This window comes from Amblyomma mixtum, chromosome 3, assembly GCF_055824585.1.
Source record: "Amblyomma mixtum isolate Tamu chromosome 3, ASM5582458v1, whole genome shotgun sequence".
NCBI lineage: Eukaryota > Metazoa > Arthropoda > Arachnida > Ixodida > Ixodidae > Amblyomma > Amblyomma mixtum.
The window spans coordinates 427,197,641-427,214,910 of record NC_143014.1 but is presented as its reverse complement, the minus strand read 5'-3'; the positions used below and the strand labels follow the sequence as shown (position 1 = coordinate 427,214,910).

The 17,270-nt window shown below is 44.8% G+C and overlaps 1 protein-coding gene across 1 annotated transcript in view; it reads left to right on the top strand.

Annotated features, from left to right (window-relative positions):
• Positions 1–15,676, top strand: part of LOC149357997 (uncharacterized) — a 31,782-nt gene extending 16,106 nt beyond the window's left edge. The window contains exons 5-9 of the mRNA XM_089576708.1: positions 3,231–3,393; positions 5,262–5,362; positions 8,482–8,623; positions 10,589–10,858; positions 15,483–15,676. Coding sequence (XP_089432834.1) covers positions 3,231–3,393; positions 5,262–5,362; positions 8,482–8,623; positions 10,589–10,858; positions 15,483–15,676 — 870 coding nt within the window. The remainder of the gene's footprint in view (positions 1–3,230; positions 3,394–5,261; positions 5,363–8,481; positions 8,624–10,588; positions 10,859–15,482) is intronic.
• The last annotated feature ends 1,594 nt before the right edge of the window (positions 15,677–17,270 follow it).

Genomic DNA, 17,270 nt, shown 5'->3' with positions numbered 1-17,270 from the left:
AAGCGAGGAGCATAGCGGATTTTTATTTTTTTTTATTGGCATGTTATTGGAAGCTACAAATGAAACCAGCAAATCAAGGTCTGAATTCGGACCTGTTCGGGCGATCACTGATATACGAGCGCCTTCGCTACCGTACACTGGTTTATCATGGTTCGAAAGGTCACCGGAGAGTTTTATTTGCAAGCTGCTCAATCGTTTCTACAGGTCTGAAAATTCGGGCTTTCATTTGCTTACCCAAGCAATCCATTTTAATGAGGCGTCCAACTTTTACTGAGACTTGCCATAGAGAAGCATTTGTTTTAAAGATATGCATTTTAATTAAAATTTAGCTGAGCTTCAACGATTACGACAGAAGTAACAGCTGTATAGACTGGTTCAAGCAGCACTATGGAATAAATCCTCCACTAGGCGAACAGATCGAGTTCAGGAGTTAAGGCTGGGTGACGCCGGCCAAAGGAATGGCTTCGGTGCACCAAAGCTTGATCATACACAGCATAAAAAGCATAAAGACAAGAGAAAGCGCTAAGTAACAACTATTTACAGCTCTACGTATCGCGTAAAAATAAATAGTCCTTACTTTGCCGCTAATCCTGAACGTGCCTTTTCACTTGTTAATCCCAATTACTCTTATTACTCCGATATTATCGAAAACATCATTTTTGAAAGTCATATATTGACAGACCATTGCTAATGACACTGATAGACGTTGTCATAAATATATTCAAGTGTTAACTTGTTAAAAGCGTGTTAAAATACCTACAATTCTTGTGATTTCCTGTGAGGGCTCCACAATATTGTTTCGGCACGCAAGCTGCAGGAAGGGGGCACGAGCGCTACTCTAAGTGAAGAAGAAAAATCATTGCGGGGGATAAAATGCTCACGTGACGACTTTGCTTCGTGTCAGTGAAGAAGAAATCTTTTGGAAGACACCTTCAGAAAAAGTCGGGCACTCTGGAGGCCAGTTCATACGCAGCCTTGCAATACCCAACCTCTTTTGACTGAGCAATTTCAATGGGCTTGGTATTGACTGGCTCTCGATGTTTTGATCTGACTGTTGTTTCAATAGCAGGAGAATTGATAGCTATATCACTTTACCTATGAATCGCCCATGTAGTTACCATCCCTACGGGAGTCAATTCGCTGCTAGATGTAATTTTTCTAAGAGCCAACCTTATGGAAACCAGTTTTCAGCGTGTGGTTGGAGCACATGTGCTTGTTACCGCTTCTTGTACCGATTATTTCTCTGCCCTAGTCTCAAGTAGCGGTTCCATTTCTTCTTCATATCGGCCAAACTTGAACCAGGTGAAGAATGTCTTAGCGCAGACCTTTGGTGATCTTCTACTATAGTAGGATACAACTTAAACTGCAGTTGGTAGCACTGTGCCTCGGTCCGCGGCGTCCTGCATTACTACGTTGGCCAAACGCAACTGTAAACGAAATCAGATTTTAAATGTTTGACTATATAACAATACACGTATCAAAATTCTAGAGCTCACAACTTTTTTGTTGTGGTAAGCTTCGTGTTTACGCAGTAAGAGACGTTTAGGTAGCGGTCTACTTTTTCGTCGTGGAAGAATTCTAAGCGCGGAGGCTGAATGTGGGCGGAGCTTCACTGCAGACCTAAGTTGTATCCGACAATAGAGTGAAGATAGGTCTTTTACACCTTTCACAAGTTGAGAACTGCAAGAAGCCACAGCTGCTCTTTTCAAATTAGTTTCAAATGATCGCCACACTGCAATACTTAGGAATAGGGAGAGGCTTACTCTGCACTGAGTATTTGGAGAAGCACGGAGCTAACTTTTAGACAATGCGAGTATATTCTTCGACTGAGAAATGGATTGAAGTAGTGTTTTTAGCGATCGACTAAACTTTTTCTTACGTAAATATTCTTACGGTGATTTATCTCAGCGGCAGCTGCAACAGAGCGTAGTCGTGAACACAGACAAGCTCGCACCAGAAGCAGACGCAATGTCGTCATCATCCAGAGCACCGCACGAGAAAAATGTCCTCGTCGTCTTGCGACTGAATATCGTAACTGCCCCCCGCCAGGAGACATGTGGTGCAGGGGTGGAATTCTGTTGGTCAAGTTGACCATTTGCCCCCAGGTGAGGTAAGGACTAACGTAAAAGGGACGGTAGCTTCTCACCCAGGCCCACACATTGGGCGGAGAGCCTGAGGGGGGTATCGGAGTCACGGTGACTCAAGTCGTAACGGTGTTTTTTAGCGAACTGAGAAGCACGGAGCCTGTACCGAGCAAAATGGTGGGTGTCATCAGTGCAGGTAGTGGCAACACAAGCATAACTGCTGTATATTCGTCAGGAGACAGTAAGCTGCCGAATAGCAGCTAAGAGTCGCGGGCAAGGAGCAGATAGAAGGGGGAGTATCCGCGTTATCGTGGCTTGAGGAGTTTTAGATGAACGTGACGAAATGTAAACTGACGTCCCAGTCACGCTGAGCGTAGGAAACATACAATATATTTATATGCTATATGTTTATATATACGTTGATATTTATATAAATATCTTTGCGTTATGGCAAATGTCGACCAAATAAAATTTAGTTGTCTACTTCCAGAACGGCTAGAAAACACAGTATGGAGTGGTGAATAAGGCATTTTAAAGGTAGCGTTAGTCTGCGGTGTTTGCGGCGGTCTGCAGCTTTGTAAACTTTTGATTCGTGCATGTCCGCGGCCAATCAAATAATTTTAATGCATGGAGTTGTTCGTTTAGATATGAAAAAAACTGGCGGCTTGTTGCAGGCAAACGCGCATAATTAGTGATTACTTGGTACACTCTTCATCTCTTCATATTTGCCTCTTCATTGCGCATTTAGTTCGGAACGGTAAGCAGACTTCAGCGCAAGCAAGTGTGATGTAATCGCGCAGGCTATTTTCCGGCACAAGGCTGCAGTGGTCAGCACCTAGTGATGTAAGCAGCATATATGGTGTCATTTCGTTAATCGAACCCTGCCAGCGCGCCGATCCGAAGCAAATGGCGTCGTACACTTATCTGTACAGTTCTGGGGCAACTCCACGCAAACAACAAAGCTTGCAGTTTCCTCCTAACGTTCACAGAACCACAAGGTTTTATTTCCAGTAACGCGGCCTGTTCGCTGGACGAACTTGAGATCGCTTAAAGAAAGTCAGAAAATAGGCATTCTAGCACTGTAAGAACAGCCAGGTTGTAAAAGTGAACACAACCTTTTCCGCTGTTCACAGCCTACAATGAATGCTTCCGCTGTACCCTGTATTTTTCGCGAAATTTGAGGAACATCCATTGCTGAACCATGTGGACACAACTAGCGTCAAAAAGCTTATAACAGGTGGGAACTCCGTGAACTCGTCTGTACTGCCGAGAATCATAATGAAGCTCGGCTTGAAGGGCGTCATACAAGGTATGTTAACTCATCCCTGTCATTGTCAATTTATTATTCAGTCAAGAATATTTGATTTTGTAAATTTCACCTGTAGTTTGAAATGTAGCATCATAACATATTACCAAGGCAGGAACGGAATGCGCGCTCAGCACGACCCGTCCATAACCCTCTTCTGTTGCCCGTGTACCATAGCGCAGTGCCCCCAGTTCTAGTCAAGCGCACCAGGTGCGCCTCGTTTTACGCTCTGAGCCGATGAAAAGGCTGCTCCGTCAGCTTCCGACCGGCAATGAATGGTGGCGCAAGTAGCGCTGTGTGAAAGCTATCATCACAGAAAAGGGGCCTTGGCTTGCAAAGTGCTCAAGGACAGCTGCTTGTGCATATTCGCAAGAGGGATTTCTGTGCGACGTAGAAACAGTTCGCTTCGTAGCAGTTTTTATAAAAGAAACAAACACTCACCCTTTTACCTCTGCGTGTGGCTCTTGCTGCAGAATCTCTGAAGTATTCCGCGGTTAGGAGTGCTCAACGTTTTTTTGGCATGGGATGCCGCGGAGGCAGGCTCGAAACCAGTCTGCGACAAGTCTGTCTAGTGACGAGCAGGTTAGAACGTCGCGTGGCTGATCACAGAGATAACGCTGTTCACAGCGACGCCTTTAAGAGCGCTTTCTTTTTGTGATTCATGCACTCTTATAGGAACGGTGGTGTTGAGTAGAGAACACTAGCAACTATTCTGGATTAGGAAGAGGGAGACAGCGAGAAGGGTCTATTGCAAAATGCTGACTCCAGACCTATATTTAGACGAACCATGACTGTGATGAAGATAGCCAGATGTATATGCCTTCCACATGTTCCCTGCAGACGTTCGCTGCGGGGTCGCGTTCTCATGCCTACAGGATCATCACTGTATGCTCTCTTTTTGTGTGGTTAAAACTAAACACTCCTCTAAGAAAAAGCAATCTATGACGAGCTATTTTGTACAACAGGCTCTGCTAGCATATCCATGCCAGGCCTCAATAACAGGTAACAAAACTAACGCATCATCGCAGTACGACGCACCAAAGTTCTTAGGTGATTGAATTCAGCTAAACATCATTCGCTAAGAAAAGACTGAATCAACAGAAACGTGGCCAGCATTTTCCCGCGACACACAGGCTTTCCTGCGAGCGCCCATTAAAGTGAGGTCCACTTGGCAGTGGTGCTAAGGTCAGTTACTTAATTCTCTAAATATGACTGACCAGCCGTGAGAGTCAAGTTTAGTTCAACTTAACTCAGCTTACAACTGAACTCAGAGTTCACTCAGTTTTCGGTAAAGTAAACGGGCTTGATAATCGGCTGGGAAATTGTTCAGAAACGCTGAAAGTTCCGATACATTCTAGCACATTCTCGCACTTTAATGAGCTACAGCATCTTTGCACATGTGCGCCCTGAAACTGCCCAAGGGTGCATTAAGATGACCGTGGACTTCGTGGAATGCTTCTCAAGAAAAAAAAACTCAAGTCTTTAGAAAAAGTACCTTCAGCAGCTTTCTCTCTTTAGGGGTGCTTGGGGGAGAAAACGATAGAATAAATCGGGAACCTGCGTGGTTACTCTTTGCAGTCAAGTCACCTCTTCGCACTCGTTAGCAATATTGCCCTACGAATAATCAATGAGTCTCTTCTGTGTTCTTCACTAATTGCCGTTCTGGTGCTTTTACAAATTGTTATTGTATTGAAATCCAAGGTGAGCAACGGAATGCAACTGCTCCGAAAATGAATTTCTAGGACGCTGGAGTCAGCTCGCAAGCTAGTTGTTGCTTTGTATATTTTTTGAACTGATTGAATGCGAGAAAAATTATTGCCATGACCGGTGTAATAAGTACGTGCTTGTGTATTTTTTCTCTCGTAATTCAGTGTATGGTATGACAGAGCTGGGCGCTTGCGTTGCATATTCGACGCCAGCAATGAATGACGTCAGGAGTGTTGGAAATCCGGGGCCTTTTGTGGAAATGAAAGTGAGTATTCTTTGTAGAAAAATAAAACATCAAGAATAGACTCCACTCTATGCTTTCCTCCCTAAAGCCGCATGCCCAACACAAAATCACGACTGATAATTGAAATATCTGGAAAATGGCAAATTCTAGAGCTCGCAATTTTGTGCAATGCGGTTTTCGTTTTTAAAACTAACGGACGTAGTGGGAGAAACAGCGGAGTGAAGAGACAAATGTGGATGCGCTGTCGTTACTAGGTGCGGAAGTTGTCCCATGTACGCAGGACAAACAAGAACGAAGTGCTCGTCCTGTTTTTGGACTAGTTGAGAATGGGTGTAACAAAAATGTTGCCTAAGGAAAGAAGGAAGATTCTTCTCAGGATCAGCCTACGTGATCCGTCTTCTGGGGGGAGAGCTCTTCTACCTAATCTTAGAGCGCTTAGTGAAAAACACATTTGCCGTGGTTTCGCGCTTGTGCTGTTCGATAAGATCTCTGTATACCTGGGCGTGGTAAAAAATGTCCCCGGAAGATATGCCCCCAGAAAAAAAGTACCCTGCGGAAGGGCTTTTTAGGAAAAAAAAAAGTCCCCAAGCGAATAATAGACACTAATATGTGCATTGCTGTCGCCCATGAACAGGTACGCATTTACCGATCCAACCATTCACTTCATTTCATATAGCAGCATCAGAAATATGTTGTCGCAATATCATGAACAAAGTTATGTCATATCAAAAATATACCCGTAGCTGTGAAAGGCAACACATTTTTTATAAATTGTGTTGAGATTGTGACGAAGAGGTAAGGTGATGAGTGTGAATGTATTTTTTGAGCTGTGTCTTCGATTGTTCATGATGAAAATTTCTGGGCGCGAACAAACAAAGGACAGCGAAGAAACCACGGGACAAGCGCCTTGTCCCATGGTTTGGTTTCTTCGCTGTCCTTTGTTTGTTCGCGCCCAGAAATTTTCAACATGAACAACCTACAACTAGCCCAGCTTTCCATTCTATTGTGTCTTCGATTCCCTTTTTCTATTCTTACTTCTCTCACTAAACTTCTTACAAAAACTGGAAGACATTCGGGAGGTAAAAAATTCCTATATACGAATGCTATTGCCTGTACAATAATCTTCGATGGAAATATTTCCAGACTCCCACTTATTGCAAGCCAAGAGAAGAAAACGGTAAAAAATTGTAAAAGCTTATTTATTGCTTTTCCAGATAGGAAGCTTTTTATATTTCAGTAGTAAACTGCAGTGTAACGAAAACAACTGCAAACACCGTCATTTCACAGCGGAAAGCTTTATTCAGTTATTTTATTTTCAAACCAAAGGTCGGAAACCGCGAGGGCTAGACTACGTCAGCGTTCGCCCGTTCACAGCAGGTGCAATTCCGCAATAAAATGAGCGCCATCTTGTCAACAAGAAGGCGAGCGCCTCCGAGAGAAGGCTATTCTAAAATATTAGATTTTCCAGCGTTTCAATTAGAGAAGGAAAAAAAAAGAACAATAGCTACTGCCATGAGAAACCGTGCAATTTATTGTTCATGAAGGTATAAAATTTTCCAGAATAAACTGGCGAATATGTCCAGAATGTCGAACGGCCTAAACAGGTACATTTGTAGGGAGCTCAATAAGAATAAGAATGGCATTGATACTTTTTTTTCTTGACTTTCTTGCTTTTTCTTGCCTTGTTTTTCGGAAAGCAATGTTTCACCTTTATTTTTATACCGCGTGGGTTTATAGCCCTTTCTTGAGCTTTCAACACAATTCGGCCCATTGTGAACTCAAACCTTTTTTGCAGAGCGTCCTCTGACTAGTACAAATTTCTGCGTTTTAGGCGAATTTAGCATCCTTCGTCTCGCAAACAGTTGTAAAAATTAACCACTGGTGCTCATTCGAAAACTCAGGCATTGCTTTTCTTGAGGCCTGGATATGTTATTTATTGCAAATAATATTTAGAAATAATATAAAGCATCGCAAAAAAAGGGGAACGCGAACAGAGAGTAGACAAGTGTGAGCACTGAACTTGCAACAACTCCGATCGGAGCTTGCAACAATGTCCGATCCAGGGACTAGCGTTTGCCCATGCGCAAATATGCGAGCTCTTTCCCTGAGCTCACCAACACACCCAATCGCAGCATTAATGAAGTGATGCTTGTTTTGAATTGAAATTGGAAATGGCGCCTGAAAGGGTTAAGCCCGTTTCTTAATTTACTACTCAAACCCTAGATTATAGAGCAAGCCTTGATATATCTTAAATTAAGTGCTCACGTCTCAGATCCCGTATTGACTTTGGCAAGTTAAACGTTCAGAAAAATATTATCAACCGCTATTATTTTTTTATTTACAGCACACCTATTAGCGCTGAATCAATTGGCTACATATTGAAGAACAATTAGAAGGCGGAAGTTCCTGCGGCTATTTTCTACCCGTATGACAGGCTCGACGAAAATTGCCCGCAATCTTGACACACGTGCAAGCAGCGCACAGCGTCTGCTGTGATGCTGTGTTCTCTTCGCGGCTGCATCAACACTTATTCTTTATTGCTTTTAACGGTAGCACATGTCCGAAGGCAGGAAAATTAACCAATATCAGAACATTCTTTTCCCTATGCAATGCTGACGTTGCTGTTGATGTGGCTGCAGCTGCATGGGTCGCTTTGAGACGTGAAAATAACGGCTTACATTGTATCCTTTGCCTCTATGGAACTTTGACAAACTTAAGCGGCCTACCAAAATCCGTCCATCTAATGCATGCGTGCTGTCAAAGAAAGAGGTACATATGTCATAACACTATCTAATCTATGGCCGTGGGAACAGTGATAAGCCTACAAGTGAGACACCCAGCTGCATTACGCTAATTTAGTGCCCAATGAAATCACAACCTAGAGTACACGTTTTCCTTAGTATCGGTCATCGCAGTGGCGTGAAATAATTCAACAAAAGCAAGGCGTAAAATAAAACAAAAACGAGAAACAGCTTATGCTTGCAAGTCCTCCATTGATGCATACAAAACTAGTGACGCCCGCCAAAGTCGTACTCTAGGGAGAGCCGCTTTCCCGTCTTCATTTTCTATTCGTATTCTTAGAAGCTTTCAACAATATATCAGCACTTCTGACATTCTTGATGTTGCCGTGCTGTGCTCAGGTGGTGCAGCAGAACACTCGGAAAACTCTGGGTCCCTACGAGCATGGAGAAATATGTGTGAAGAGCCCAGGGGCCTTCAAGGCTTACCTGAATAACCCGAAGGCGACGGCTGAAGCCTACGAGAACGGCTTCGTTCGCACCGGTGGGGCACACTTTTTATTTTCTATTCAGGACGGCGTTATAAAGATGATAGCTAAAGGGGTGGAACCATGTTTGATGCAAATACTGTATGGATTTTATTTAATTTTAAATTAGTAACTAAATAGGTGTTTAATTTTCTGGCAGTTGAGGCAGTTATCGTCCGATTTTTCGTATAGTGCGGTTTCTACAAAAGAAGAAAAACAGGCACATAGCAGCCTGTCGCTCATTTCTGCCTGACCTCAAGTCATTCTGGGGCCATCCCATAACTGATGCAGTGAGCCTTCACAGTAAGGCAAAGCGTCCCAACAGAAGACACTGCCTTGTCAACTTTCATTGTGGTGATCGACGGACGCACTAGGCATCCTCCATTTTATTTTTGTAATTGAAAGATTGCTTTATTCCTTACCTGTTCTCTTCATTGTGCAGTTGAGTTTGCCAGCCACATAGTACGCTGCATAGTATGAACATTCACAAAAGGAATCAAGGATCAGCTGTCACCCTTAGTTTTTACCGTCGTCATGCAGAAGGGAAAAGACTGGTAACTGTAATTCGGTAGAGAAAGCTGTATTTGTTATTAGTGCAAAATCCACAGCCACAAGGAAGCACTTGGAATTATTTTTGCTGCCCCGCTCAGAGCAGCCTAGCTGTGGTATCACGGGTTATTTTGCGCTGCATTTCGCCTGCGTCAAAGTCTGGCCTTCATGACGAATCACTGCACGGCCTTCAGGCGAGATGAGGGGCCACAAAATCCTAGGCTTTGCTCCCCCTTTCTTTTCTGTAGTGCACTTCAAAATGCACTGCAATCTTTAAAAGGTCTTCCCAGAGCTATTTTCTAAAAGCACGTTAGGCACAGTTTTACCGCGCAGGCTGTTCACCGGTGGTGTAGCGCGGTTTTGTCGAATGCGTTGAATCGCTCTCGGGAGTGAAGTTTCGTGAAGAGTTGTAGACGACCAATGGCTTGTCTGCTACGCCGCCGTCAATGAAGTACGCACAAGGAAGAAATAAAACGCACATCATCGGTTGTGCAGAAAGGAAGGACGCAGTAACTTCTCACTTAGAGCGAGAACCTCGGCCGCTCAGTGGGGTCGGGATGACGGAGGGAGTTAAAGAAGGAAGAGACACTGTAGTGGAGGACACCGGATTAATATCGACGACCTGCGGGTTTTGAACGTACACTGACATCGCACAACACATGGGTGTCTTTAGCGTTTTACCGGAATTGAAACACGGCCCCCACAGTCAGGACGTTACCTAGCTTCCGGTTAGCGAAGTGCGAACGAAATTTACGAGGGAAGGCTTAAAATATTTCGAGATGTTTATTCTGAGAGGCGTTTCCAGACGCCTTGTGGATGTTTGTCGTGATCGCGCTCTCCAACACTCAACTACGAAGGCAGCATGAGGCTTGAGGTAAAGGCCTGTGCTCTCCTCCTCACACGCTTCTTCCTGTCCCTCACCTGCTTCCTCTTCATCCCACTCCCCTCGTCCTCCTCCGCGGACACGAATGCTTACGCCGACTACGGGATTACCGAGGGCCTTCGCATTAACAGCTACCGCTGTAAAAGGAGTCAGGCAGCTGGGCATGTAATCACTGTGTGCGGAAAGAAATCTTACTGAAGTCATCCTTTGTCGCTTCTTGTGGAAGCTCTCTCTTCAGAGTTAAGTATGAAGTGCACCTGCAGCAAATAAATTATGCGAATCAGGAGCGTTTATCACACCACTGAATAAACACATGGCTGTGAAATCAGTTTAGTTTTTTAAACTCTTCTTAAGGGAGGCTTATTGTATGTGGACAACTAAGCAGGGCCACAACTTATAGTTGCTTAAGAAGCAATTACATAGCGCTACCTTAGTGGCGTCCACAAAGTGATTTTACGTACGAGGTGTGAAATCAAAGTGCATGATGTACAGAATGCGAAAGGAGGGCCACGAGGATTTTTCACTGCTGTTCTCTTTCGTCGCGTTGCAGGTGACTTAGGCTACTACACTCCCGACGGCCGCTTCTACGTGTGTGGCCGACTGAAGGAGCTCATCAAGTGCATGGACCAGCAGGTGGCCCCGCCCGAGCTTGAAGAGCTGCTCTGCTCCGACCCTGAAGTGCGCCACGTAGTCGTCGTTGGAGTGCCACATCCTCAGTACGGAGAGGCGGCGCGAGCTTTTGTGGTGCCTCGGCGACTGCACCAACCGGGAAGCCTCGAAGAGCTGAGGGAGGCCCAGAGACTGCAGGAGCTCGTGGCCGGTATTAATTGTCGCGCTGAACGGTGGTGGCATTGCTGATTGCTGTTGCTAACCAGCAATGCAGAAGCGCCATTGTCATGAAAAAAAGTACGCGATGAAGCTGAGCCGTAAAACCCAACTGTACGCGTAACATCGCGGGATACAGTCGGACAACTAGTGATATTTGCTGAACTTGAGGCTCTATATATAGCAGTTAAACATAGTGTTCCCACCTACCTTCCCTCGACTCTGCCAAAGCTCTGACCAGTGATGGATGGGTTTCGGACTACTTTCGATGGAAGGCGGCACTTAATACCACCACATTTTTTTTTCGGGTGCTGTCACACCCCTCTTTTGCTTTTTGTACGATTAACCGACGAGCCTGACGTGTAGCCTGGTTTACAGACAATATTTTCCCGCTGACTTTCAAAAACCAGCAGCGCAAACGCAAGTGGTTTTATGCGTGCGTAAATGTTCATGAAAAATTTTTGTTTACAAAACATTATCGCGGTACAATAGAAAAGCATATTCCATACTTGTTTTCAAGAGTCCGAAAATTTCTTTGATATTCAAATTGGTTTGGGGACAGGCTACTGGAGGGCATTGCCGTTTCACAAAAGAGCCTCTCTAATCAGATGCTGATGCCACTACAGGAATGACTATACTTCACTTTGTTTTATTTCACTTTGGCGACCGCAGCTCGCGTGAACTTAGTCGCACTAATATTAATCCGCGTTCAGGACGGGTTACTATCCTGGACGTTTCTATAATGAACGCGATCCTCAGCCTTTGCTGCACCTGTCTCTTCCAAGAACTCACATATCACCAGTCATGGTAGTGCCTGGTGTAGTGATGCAGTTTCACATCGTGAAGCTTCATGTGAACTATCAGACACGCGTTAAAGGACAGCTCCGGAGCTGTTTTTACCACCTGGTATCTTTATCGTCAACTGAATGTGGTGGGGACGCCTCATCCGGAATCCAATCACGCGATCTTTTGCTCATCACATGAAATTCTCAGCCCTTGCGTCTCCATGGCATATCCTCTGACATCATAGCCAGCGCTGGAGTCCTGCAGTTATTTGTTTAAGCCCTCTCGTAGACATGCTACTTACACTCGCACATGCCCGTCTTTGGGCAGTTCTGGGCTTAACTATAGCCGTGAAAGAATGCGCGTTAATTCAGTTACTTGTGTAAAACTCGATTTACTACAATGACTTCACAACGCGTCTGGTGTTCCAAGAGTTTTAGAGTTACGTGATAAAAAGATTCAGTGGATGACTGGAGTAGCCGCCCCTTAGCAGACTGCATCGACACCTGTCGAAAGAGCTCTTTAAACTCACTGCCAACCTATCAAAACCAGCTGGCGTTTTACGAGCTACTCACCCTCCGATGGGTAAAGCCTTTTTTAGGTCAAGGACATTCTGCGACGCACTATAGCCCCATCATCTGGCGTAGACGTGAATGAGGGGACGGCGAGAAGCGGCGGAAGTGGTTGAGATTCTTGATGGGCGATTTTGACAACCCCCGGAAGCGGTGACGGTTCAAGCAAGTTAGAGAGAAGTACGGCAGTACATGTGATAGCCTCGTTATGTGGGTGGGTCTCAGGTGGTCCGGGCCCCCCACCAGTATTATCAAGGGACCTGAGACCCCCGCGCTAGAATGTAGAGACTGCACAAATCCAAACCAGGCAGCCAATTTTACAGCGACAGCTGTTAAGTGCCCGTTCTTAGGTTTCACCCCGTAGTAGTATGTCGTTGCCTGTCGTAGTTGTCCGCGTAACCGGCGGGTGGGTTGCTATGAGAACCATTTGGAGGGTGGTTACCATGCCAGGAGGAAGGTATCACTTGTGTTGAATATGCTTAACAGGTGGAACCACAGGAACCATCTGTAGGGTGGTTACCGTGGGAGGCGAAGGGAATGGCGAGAGGGTAAGAATGCGCAACCAGTCGGCGGTTGTCACAGAAACCATCCGGGTGGTAGTTACCCTGGAAGGACAACAAGAGGTATACTATTGGAAGGAGGCTTTATGGCGAGAGCATAGGAAGGCGTCACCAGAGGTTAGCTTCAGCAGTAACCGTCTGGAAGGTGGTTACCGTAAAAGGAAGAGGATATGGCGAGAGAGTGAGTGAGAATGTGCACCTGGTAAGTAGTTGGCATGGGAGCCAACCGAAAAGGAGTAATACGGGAATGAGAAGGAGGATTGCTGCGGGAGGAGGGTATGGAGAGAGGGGGAGGATATGGCGAAAGTGTAGGAAGGCGTATCACGGCAACCACCGACAACTAGGTTACGATGCAAGGAAGAGAGACGGTATGGTGAGAGGAGCGGAATGTAGCACCGGCCCTCTGTGAAGCCACTGCGAAAAGCGACGCCAAACGTGGGGATCATCGGCGGCGCCGCGCTTCTAGAACGGTGGTCTGCAGAGGAGACCTAGACGAAAAACGACGATATGTGAAAAACTAAAGAGCAAACCCTAGACTACACAGGTGTAAGGTCGCTCTGATACTCTGCCGCATCAAATACCAATACCTTAACAGCAGTCGCTGAATCTCGCGTTAACCAGTGGTAACAGTACTCTCAATATTTTTCTTTCTCTATATTTCCCGCCTCCCGCAGAAGATTAATGGTCTTTGTAGTTGGCACTATTTTTTGCTTATTTCCATTATGAATTTATGGACTTGTTTGCGCGCTTCAACTACACCCTTCTGTCGGAAACGATGTGCAAAACAGGCTGCCTGCTGCTTTCTCTCTCTCTCCCTTGATTTCCCCCTTTACTTGCGCACGAATGAGTAAAGACCCTCCTTCTATGGAGCCAAAAGCACTGGTCATATTGGATTCTTTCTTTCAATAGCGTAACATGGTACGCTTTGCAATCTGAATATTATCGATGGTTAGGTCCAGGACCCTTTACCAAGAAGTTCACCCTAGAAAAGCCCAGCACCAGTTCGGGGGAAATTTGTAGCCATTAGAAAACCGGTGGGCACCCGGCGACTCTGGAGGTCGAACCAAGCACCTTCCGAATCTGAGGCGGATCTGTTTGGGCTTCTGCTGGGCGCTGCTCTACCGTGGACGAAAAATTAGTAGTTCGGGTAGCAGAGCGAATCGGCTAGTGGTCTGTGTATAAGATTACAATGGAAGTTTGATTGCTTTATTAAAATGAGCCCTGTGTGGTACGTAATCTGGGCTGTTGCGTTTCAAAGCATCTGTCGCAACATCCCTCTAATGCGGCCAGTCTGTGTTCACAAGAACTGATCCTTATGCGAAAAAAAACTAAGATATCATTATCAGCTACGATCTGTTGCGATGCAAGTGCGTCGTGTTGAGCAGTCCATTTGACACCGTGAGGAGCTTTGCCTCACACACTGACACCTCTAAATACCAGAGGAGGTGAAGTGTTGCGATTGTGGCGAAAATATTGCCGATAAGTGATATTTTTTCTCTCTTTAAACTCGAGCTATTTTGAAGAATTGTGTGAAATAAAACAAAATGACCTGTGGTCAGATATACATTGGGCAAACGGGACGTTGTATTAACACACGACTCGGAGAACATCTCAATTCATTACATTCTAATCGCTCCACTAATCTAGTTGGTCATTGCCGAGAGTGTCAATCCTGTTTTCCGTCCTTGCATTGTACTGACATTTTGTACAAACACCCCGACCAGTTGACCAGGGAAATCATCGAGGCGTATAATATGGCAAAGAAAGCAAGATTGTGTGTCAGCAAACCATCCCTGCTCCTGCGTGACTCTGAGGTTGCATAACTGGATATCACTTAGTAGCACGTGCGCTCTGGTTTTGGTGTTTTTCGTTTTCTGTTTCCTTTTATAAGCGTGTTTCCTGTGATTAAACTTTAGTTGAGAGTCAGCGCTTGTTCCTGTGTTTTCTTCCTTCCGTCCCTGTTTGTTCGCACAGTTTTTTGCATAATGTATCACCAACTGGCGCGCTTAGCTATACTGTTGTAGACCACCTTCTCTATGAACACTCGCTGTAAATTAAAGACATACCAGGAATGGAAATCCAGCTTTATAACCGCTCAACTATTGCTGCCTTTCTTAGATGTGTTGTGCACCAGAGTATAACTGATTCGGAATTCCGAAGTTCTTTCGAAAAAATTTATGACAGCCTAATTTCCAGGCCCTTGTTTAAAAACACACGATGCATTGATTCCTGACTCGCCCTCCGCTCCTCGCATTGTGGCACTGTTATTCTCATTGCTATTTATTAGCATCTCTACATGTGACCGAAGGGCAGCTTGTTTGTAAACAAGGTGTTCGTGGTCGAGTTGTGCGCATGCGTGAAAAAAATGCTATAACTTGTAAAAACAAGTAGCACTCTGTAAAAATAAAAACGAATAATTGAACTGCAAAACAAGTTGCGGAATTAATCACAGCAAAATATTATAACAGCCGTAAGCTGCATGCTAAGGACACCCAGGAAGTTGAAATTTATCCCTACGATGACGCTTGACTCGCAGAAGCTACTAAAAAAATACCTCTCCAATAACATGCCTTTCAAGAATACTGCTACCACTTTGCTCTAAAAGAGAAGGCTATGGCTTGCTGTCTAGTGCTGACGGCTTCTGTGGTGGTGAACTGCGGACGAGTACCGAGCGTAAAATAACCCAACGTTTTTCTCATTTCAGGCCGTCTCGCTGCCCACAAGGACTTGTACGCTGGTGTGGAGTTCATGGAAAACATCCCTCGCTCAGCCACCGGCAAAGATCTCCGAAGCTCGCTAAAAGAGGCCTACGCAAAAGTTGCACGGCAAAACCTCAAAGAAATAGGACATGTTATTAGCAGACTCGTCCTGCATTGCTTGTCTCATAGCGTGGTCTAGTCCGTTCTCCGCACCGAAGAAAAAATAAAACATTTGCCAAAAGTAATTAGCCCAATGGGTTTGCTTACAAGGTGTTTAGTGTGGCTATTTTAGCATACATGGAAGTCCCAAGCTTCCCCATCTAACTTATGGTCTTATGTCCCCACCGAGCGTCATTCTCTATTCGTATTACCGAGAAAGGTAATTACTGACATTTTTCTTCAGACTGTTACTTAAAAAAAAACAAATGAGTCTTTTTTTTAACCGACAAGTCTGGACTCTTGTCATAAGACATGTGTGCACGTTTCTGAAAGCATAAATGCCCCTAACACAGAGCATGAAGAAAGCTGTGATAGAGAACTATCGGGCATAACGCTGAGAAATCGTTATGTACGTTCATGGCAACACTCATATTTGGCAAATATATTTCCCTTTAGTTTAAGAAAGAGAACATTTGCTCTCGTACGAAGAAAATGTGCGACCGTGTTCACACTTTCATTAACTATTTTGTTCCGATGACGCTTTCGGATTAAAAAATCGTAGCGCAAAGAAGAACCCGAAAACTTCGGGACGTCCTCATCAAAGTTCAGCTACAACGTGCGTTGGAATAAACTAAATAAAAACGTCTGTCTGCCATTCAAATTTTTCTGTCATCTTCGTACATCTTTCATGCCCATTTGGCCGAGGTAATCTATACATGGCTCAGTGGTGGCTTTAAGAAACCGGTGCACAGTATGCTGTCGACCACCAATGTGTGACTGGAACTGCCTTCGTGTAGCATCCACTAACAAACATTGCCAACAAATTTCCAGAAACGGTCACGGTGGTTTTACGATGCCGCTTCACCCGTGTCATGTCATTTGGTCTCTACAATCGGTATTGAGTTCTTCACCAGCAAGTGAATTGCAACAATTCTTGGCTTCACTCTAGACATCAGCCTCTATCACTTGGAGACATGCGCGACACGTGACAGCAGCCGAAGTCTTTCTGGCAAATTGCTTGTAAGACTTCAAAAAGTGTTTTCATTATTCCCGATTTTCAGTAGAAACTGCGTTTCGTATAACTTTGATTGTCGATTAAATGTACCGTCAACATGGGCACTAATCAACTATTGCAAAAAAGCAGATATTAACACCTTATTCCCGATGTTTCAGAGAAGCCGACTGCTATTTTTAAGAATGACATTTTAATGTAAAAAGATGGCTTTAAGTGACAAAGTAATACCAGTGTTGGCGGACATCCGAAAACACGAGACATACGTTAATCAGTGAAATGGTTAAATAAATTCTGATTGTTAAATTTTTATGTTACAGTTAGGCGCTTGGTTGAAATTGGACAATTGGAGTGGGCGGCTTGCAACAGCCGTATCAGGGTTTATGATTTCGTAAGCGCGATTACCCTCGGCGCTGTGACTCAACAAATTTTGGCAATCTCGATCCAAAAATTCAGGGGGACACTTTGTTGACCTAAAGGGCGGTGAGCCGAAAGGCTTTAGCGCGATGTTGCTGCTTGTGTCACTGATGTGTGGTTGAGATGTTAGTTGTTTTCCGTGTGACGACGCACGGAAAACAACGCCTAACGCTCCGTTTGCCCGGTTCCGCAGGTCGTTCCCGCC